Source organism: Carassius auratus, chromosome 6, assembly GCF_003368295.1.
Source record: "Carassius auratus strain Wakin chromosome 6, ASM336829v1, whole genome shotgun sequence".
NCBI lineage: Eukaryota > Metazoa > Chordata > Actinopteri > Cypriniformes > Cyprinidae > Carassius > Carassius auratus.
The window spans coordinates 9,353,738-9,361,566 of record NC_039248.1 but is presented as its reverse complement, the minus strand read 5'-3'; the positions used below and the strand labels follow the sequence as shown (position 1 = coordinate 9,361,566).

Sequence of the window (7,829 nt, the reverse complement as noted above, 5' to 3'; positions counted from 1 at the left end):
GTTAACAAGAGGGACGGTGAATTTTTATAAAATAATATGAATAACAATAATTGTTATGTGAATCATTATAACCTTTTTTAACAAAAGCATTATTTTACCACTAGTTTTGTTCCATTTTAAGTCACTTTAAATATTTGTAGAAGTAATGCTTTCATGATCTATTACTTTATAGCCATGCAATTTTAGAAAATTGTCAACTAATCATACTCCAGCATTCATCAGTGTTTTGGTCAAAAAAAATAAAATAGGTATTTCCTTCTGAACAATACATTCTCGAACCTGTTGGAAACAAGCAAATGGGAGACTATTTAGACTATGATCCTATACAAAGGCCTTTCATTAGTTGAGGTAATATTTTTATTTTAACAGTATCCACTATCACAATCACAAGCTCAGGAATCTCCTATGCAGCATTTACAGGAAAATAATGTTTGCTCTTTTTTGCAATACAATCATCACACAAGTACACATAACACTCATCCACATGGACACCATCACAAAGTTTATGATGCTTGTTTCTGTTTCCTTGATGATACGGTCCCTGTAACCACCCAATCTTTAGTTATAACACATACTGCTTTCTGTTGAATTACCACATCTCACACTGAACTATTAGTACATTTACTGTAGAAGGGTAAGTATGTCTAATGGTACTACTGTGATCTCAGTTCAGTGGATTTCTGAAGTTCTTCCCAGCAAACTGAGCTTTATCCCCCAGTTCCTCTTCAATTCTGTGTAAGAAAACAAGCAGGTATGTGAAAAAAGTGAAACATATGCTCATGTATGCCTATATGTTTAGAACCAAAAATATTTTTATTTCTAATATAATTATCTGTAAGATTACCTGAGGATCTGGTTGTATTTGGCCAGACGCTCTGAACGGCATGGGGCTCCTGTTTTAATCTGAATAAGAAAAGGAAAAATAAAGAGTTAATTACCCGAACATGAACAGGTAACCTTAAAATTAAATGCCCACATTTTATGATTAATCTAAACCATATTCAGTACCTGTCCAGTACAAAGTCCCACAACCAGGTCAGCAATGAAGGTGTCCTCTGTTTCCCCGGAGCGATGACTCACCATCACACCCCAGCCATTGGACTGAGCCATCTTACACCTGTGGGGGGATGTTACAAATAGTTGACAAACATTTTATTTTACTTCTTATTAAACTATATAGATTTTTTACTGGGATTTATGGAAGGATATTCCAGACAATTTTCAAAAAGGACTTGAACATTTTCCATATGTGGATGTACAAATTGTGATAATCCAAATTCAACTGCAAATTAAAAATGCAATATTATATTACATTACATTACATTATATTATACTCCTCGCTTTTAATCAGTCAGAGATGTTGAGACAGGTGAAAACAGTTTGGTTAATAGTAAATATTGACTTATTGTAAGTACTGTTATGGCTGCTGCTGTTAGCAGCAAAAAAGATTTATTTATTGTGTAAGTGCCAAGAGGGTTGCACTCTCTGTTTGTTTACACATACAGGAACTGATTGGCAGCTGCCTTTAGCGGAGCCTTGACCAATTACCTTCAGTGTTCAAAGCAATCGACACGATCCGTCTGTGAATGACGTCACCTCCCAATACAAACACGCCTCATAGTATAGTCCCGCCCCTGACATTGATTGACAGGTTTCCATGTAGTCATAAACAATTCAAATGCTAACGGAATTGCAATTTCATTTGGGTTTGGGCAGGTTACATGCGCAGCGCTGAGAGTAATAAAGCCGATGTGCTAATTAATATTGCTATTTACTGAAGATGTGAGAAATACAGTTACAAATGGACTTTCCTTTTTTTATTTGAAATTTGGCAGTCACTATGCGTTCACGAAAACGAAAACACAAAAGCATGATTTGCAATTGCATCTGGATTATGACACAAATTATATTTCCACAAAAAGAAAACACAATTGAAAATACAATTTGCAATTCATTTTGAAAATAGTCCAGAATATCCTTCCATAAGGATTAGAAAGTCCACACTGAAATTCTGGATAATATATGGACAAAGTGGTAAGATTTTGGCAATTTAATGAAAAAGATGTATACTTTAAATTTATATGGGGCATCACTGTACAAATGCAGGATCAGGGTTTTGAACTCACGCCTGCAGGGATTCGGTAACACTTCCAATCTGGTTGACTTTGAGCAACAGGCAGTTGCAAGCCTTCTTCTCCACTGCATCAGCAATGCGACTGGGGTTGGTAACAGTAAGATCATCTCCCACCACCTGTATGTCCGTGCTGTTGGTAAAATTGGTCCAGGCCTCCCAATCATCTTGATCAAAGGGGTCCTCAATGGAGACCACTAGAGAAATTATAAAAATGAAGTCACATCTCTGCGTCTGCGCTCAAAGAAAAAAATCTGTAATGTAATTAAATAACAGAGCAAATGACTGTTGAATACCTGGATAATCCTTAATAAAGCTTTTGTAAAGGTCAGCAAGCTCATCAGGGCTGATGTATCGATCCGGGTCATCAGGAGACTTGAAGTCCAAGTCGTACTTTCCGTCACGATAGAATTCGGATGCTGCCACATCCATGCCAATCACAATCTCATCTGTGTAACCAGCTTTACTGATGGCACTCTTTAGCAGCTCTAGGGCTATTATAAGTGTACAAAAAAGAGCATTATAAAGTTGTAAGTCATTTCAGCTGTATAGTCTCAAACAGTGCAATTAGCTTTTTCATATACCTTCTTGGTTCTCCAGGATGTTTGGTGCGAATCCTCCCTCATCGCCAACGTTGGTGGCATCTTGGCCATATTTCTCCTTAATAACATTCTTCAAATTGTGGTACACCTCTGCACCAATGCGCATGGCTTCCTTAAAGCTACTGGCCCCGACCGGCAGAATCATGAATTCCTGCATGGCCAACTTATTGCCAGCATGTGAGCCGCCGTTGATCACATTAAAGGCCTTTGGAAAAAACAATAACCAAAATTCAATAGGAAAATAACATTTTATCCCATAATTTGCTTTCCTACTTTTATTAAGATTTAAATAACAAAAGAAAGCAAATACAAAAAGACTATCAAAGACAATCTCTTTGAGTTCAAACACAATCTAATGAATGATCTTTTAACATTTTCAGTCGCGTGACATTTTTCCATAGTGTACAATTTCAAATACAAGACTTTTATATTTCTCACCGGCACAGGCAGGATGACCTCAGGGTTTCCAGCAAGGTCAGCAATGTGACGATACAGAGGAACACCTTTCTCTGCGGCTCCTGCCTTACACGCAGCCAGGGACACACCCAGGATGGCATTGGCACCAAATTTAGCTGATATTCAAAATAGACAGAGGAATTAGAAGCATTATGACTACACATAACACCTAATATTTGCAAAACTTTACATTTGGAAAACTATCAGTTTTTTGTTTGAACTTGTCTTTTTTTTTTGGACATTGTTTTCAAATGTACTCTACCATTCAAAAGTTTGTAGCAATTTTTGTGTAATAGTCTTTAATATTTTTTTTTGTTTTTGAAAGACCCTTTATATGCTCACCAAGGCTGCATTTATTTGATTAAAAATGCAGTAAAAACAGTCTTGACAAATATCAAACAATTAGAAAAACATATGCAAAGCATTTATTTTAAATATAAATCTCTTATAACATTAAAAACTTATTTACTGCCACTTTTGATCAGTTTAATGCATCCTTGATGATAAAATGTATTGATTTCTTTAAAAAATATCTTACTGGACATACATTTCTAAACTATAGAGTAATTTAACTGGGTAATTGGGTGTAAAAAAATTAAAGTAAAACAACCATTAAGGGGAAAGTATTTTCATGCAAAGGACAATATCCTTTCTATTGTTTAACACATAAACATGTAAATATTATGATTTACACTTGTTATCAGTTCCGTCCAGTTCCAGCATGAACTGGTCAATCTTTTCTTGCTCAACTACAGGAATTCCCTATGTGACAGACAGAAAGAGAGCAAGATGGACAAAAAATATATATAATTAACAACCCAACAAACTTACAGTTACTATTTTCTTTAGTTTCAGAATAAAATGATAAAATACAGACCTGGCTGATCAGGGCAGGTGCAATAGTTTGGTTCACATGCTCAACAGCCTTTGATACACCTGCATTACACAGAAAAAGAAGAAAGATGCTACAGGTATGAGCACAAGTTATTGTGGATTGAATTGTGCTGCAATTAGACACATGCACATCTTTACATTACCTTGATTAGTTTATGCCACAAAGTTAAAGATTTTCAGATTTTTCTAATTTGTAATGTCAGCCAAGCGAGAGCCATAAACAATCAGATTTATTCCATGCAAACATTGTGCACTGAATAATACTGAAATGCCACAGTACAGATTCTTGCATTATTCACTGATCTGAATCACATGCTCAAGCGTTTCAGATTTTACATAATTTTTTTTCATAATAGATAATTAACACCACAGTATGACACTGGGTTAAATATGTCATGCAAATTCAGAGCCATCAAACAAAAAAAAAAAAAAGTTTTCTCACTAGTTCACTAGGGTACCTGTTAACACAAGGCTGAACCCAGTTATTAATCAGTACATTTAATAAGTCCTCCTTTCCAATCTAACAGAAAGAAAAAAAACAGAGCAGGGAAGAGAAACAGTTCTTTGTGTCCAGTAAACAAATCTAGTTTAGCAAGTCTTGGTTATTTCCAAAACAGATAACAATACATTTTGTAAAACCAGATGAAATTGGATTTCTGATTTAATTTAGTTAATCAGAAACATGAAAAAGCAGAATTACCTTTGCCCAGGAAACGTGACTTGTCATTGTCTCTCAGCTCCAACGCTTCATAGATTCCAGTAGACGCTCCACTAGGGACAGCAGCTCGAAACAAACCTGTTTCAAAACCAGTAAATGAGTTTATATTCTGCTTGTAACGTCAGTACACTAAACCTTAGTTTAGCTTTCAATTTGGAAAGAAACATCAAGGGGAATCACCTTTCTCTGTGTAGAGGTCCACCTCTACAGTGGGGTTGCCCCTAGAATCAAAAATCTCACGGGCATGTATCTTTAGGATAGACATGTTCCTTAAAAACAATAAATAAATAAAAAGTTAAAAAGATCCGATTTTAAAGTAAAGGGGTATGCTTCTGCTGAAACTACAAATCTAACCACACATCTAAAGGGGATTTCAAGGAAACCTGGGAACACCATCTGCCTTACAGTAATGCTACTGATCCATGGGTCACTTTGTTAAATCCGCTTTCCTGTTATTAGGACTAATCATTACTGAAGGAAAACATCTGCATTAATAAATCCATTTCTCTTTCAGTCAAATATATGATTAATAGCTTTCAAATATACACAGAGTATTTTGAAAAGTGTGCTATTCCTTGGGGCATCCTGAGAAGCTCATGTCTAATTGGATTAGCAGCTGTCACACTCTGGTCAGAAAACTTAAATCTTACTAAACTGGTCTAAGTTTAAGTTTTTGCCTAACGTTACACAGAATATAAACATCAACACTATTTGTTCAACTGTACAGTGCCACATATCGAGTCTCAAACTAATTTCCTTCCTAGAATCGGATTTCTTTCTCCTATAGTTTGTTCTGCAAATATTTAATCCCATTACAGTGTGTGAATATTAGTGGGCGTGATGGAAAGCACGACTCATCACGGTCTTCAATGTCACGTGCTTATTCATGGTGATTCTCATCCAACATTTTTTAAGTAAGACACTCGAGACTGAGAATTTAATGCTTTCTTTCTGTCTAAATATCAGAATAACCGTGAACAGAGATTACTCGAGATTAACGAAAAAGCCTGATTCAATATTACTAAATAAAATGTAATGTTGGCTTGAAAATGATCACATTGAAAGTCCATAAATACAATGCTTCTTACCTCAGCGACAGAGTATAATTAAAGGACAGGATGAAGAAATCAAGCTTTCACTCAAACTCACACGCACTGACTGCTAGCGGCTCTGGTTAGAAGAGCTCAGCGTGTGCTCGCTCTCAGAGAAAACTCACCCATAGGGGGAGATCATAGAAAAGACTAGAATGAGGAGAATGGCAGTTGTCTTACAACATGTGGTTAGGAAATGGGCGGGGTTTTGCGGCTGGGAAGCTGTCAATTTTATTGTAGCTCTAATTTTTTAACACTACACTGTATATTTAAGATTTACTGGATAATAAGATTTTGTTCAATATATATTTTTGAAACCATTACTGAAGGTGTTATATGTTACTTTTCTCAACGCTGCTAGGGCTTGACCAATCACAGTCGTTGTTGATTACGAGATTAATGTATCATAAAATGTAATTTAATAGCGATTGCTTTAAATTATTTTTATTTATATGAACAGGTACAATCTTTACAAATTAATAGACTTACTGCTGTATAATCGATTATCCGTAGATGTGGAAATGTCTACAATAAGATCAAAAATTGCAGTGCGTTTTCCAGCAGTGAGCGAAATGCATTTTTTATCAGAATATATCTGATTATATGCCATGGTTTGATAATTAGTTTAAAATTATTATAATTTTAATAATGTAGAATGTTCAAGGTTTTTTCAGAATCTTGCTGAGACTTGAAGCTCTGGTAAGATTTTGTAGAAACAATATAGAAGTAATATATTTTGCCATTGTACTTATGACACACTGAAAAGCAAGAAGATGATGCACAGTCCTACTAGGCCATTCTGCTGCTGTAAGCAATGTAAATAATATCTATGATTCAAAATCTCAGATTGTTAAATGATTAACCATTTTCCACTGTATTCTTGTCTGTGGGGAGAATGTGATGCAACAACAAGAGACACAATAGAGTGTTTGTGTGCTGGAGAATCCTGTCAACTCATTCCCTTGGGCCAGTAATCCCTCAGTTCATTGCCCCCACCCTCCCTCTTCTTATCCCGCTCTCTTTCCACCTTCCCTCTCACACGCAAACATTTCCTTCATTCCATTATTCTTTCACTTGATCTTCCTATAATGCTCAAACAAGCCATGTTATTTTAGATCAGTTTCATCTGATCAGTATTTTCCCTCGTGCACGGTTTGTTTTGTGGAAACGGTTGATGTTTTGTCGCTTCTTTCAGGTATGGGTTTCTCAGGAGACCTCCTGACAGCCAGCTGATCCCCGTGTTCCTCCATCTTCATGCCTCACAAATAAGACCTCAGGGATCTAATTAGCAATCCACACGCAGGTTTGTGGATATAGTGAGGCATTGACCTGTTGCCTGGGTTACAATGCAGTCCCTGTGTCTCACCAAAAACTCCTTCTAGAATTGGAATTCTCAGATCTTTTGTTCAGTGCACACAGATGCATATTCTGTGATTATTGATTACACAAATATATAATTATTTATTACATGCAGCAAATATAGGCACAAAATCTGCAGATTCATGGCCAGAAAAGAATTGAACTGACCTTTTTACCTGCTCTTTTTGAAGCAGCCCATGCAAATGATGCTGATCCCTGAAATCTGTTTAGTAGGTCTGTCCTGAACAGACCTTTAGCACAAGCACTTCATTGTCCAATGAAACCTTAAATATAGCTCTATATGCTAAAAGCACAACTTTATTGTACTTTTATGATGGCAAAGGGAGTGGATCTTTATTTTTATAGTCAGCAATCTGCTGATGAAGTACCTTTTCTGCAAACAAAACACACACATACACAAACGTGTGTGTATACCAGATTTAAGATCAAATATTAGAGGTGTGCAGACTTTCTCTTGATCTTTAAGTTATGAAAATGAACTCAAGCTCTCACTGCAATTTGAACTGATAAGCCTGTCTGAATTTAATATTTAATAATCCAATTGTCTAAATCTAAAA

At 35.9% G+C, this 7,829-nt stretch overlaps 1 protein-coding gene across 1 annotated transcript; it reads right to left on the bottom strand.

The window, feature by feature from the left end:
* Positions 1 to 339: 339 nt before the first annotated feature.
* Positions 340 to 6,045, bottom strand: eno1b (enolase 1b, (alpha)). The gene is made up of 12 exons (XM_026260526.1): positions 5,890 to 6,045; positions 4,982 to 5,070; positions 4,784 to 4,879; positions 4,067 to 4,125; positions 3,882 to 3,951; positions 3,172 to 3,305; positions 2,716 to 2,938; positions 2,428 to 2,625; positions 2,127 to 2,328; positions 1,009 to 1,117; positions 845 to 903; positions 340 to 731 (listed from the first exon to the last, which is right to left on the bottom strand). Exons 2-12 carry the CDS (start codon positions 5,064 to 5,066, stop codon positions 665 to 667), a joined length of 1,302 nt encoding a protein of 433 aa, XP_026116311.1. The 5' UTR covers positions 5,067 to 5,070; positions 5,890 to 6,045; the 3' UTR covers positions 340 to 664.
* Between the last annotated feature and the right edge of the window lie 1,784 nt (positions 6,046 to 7,829).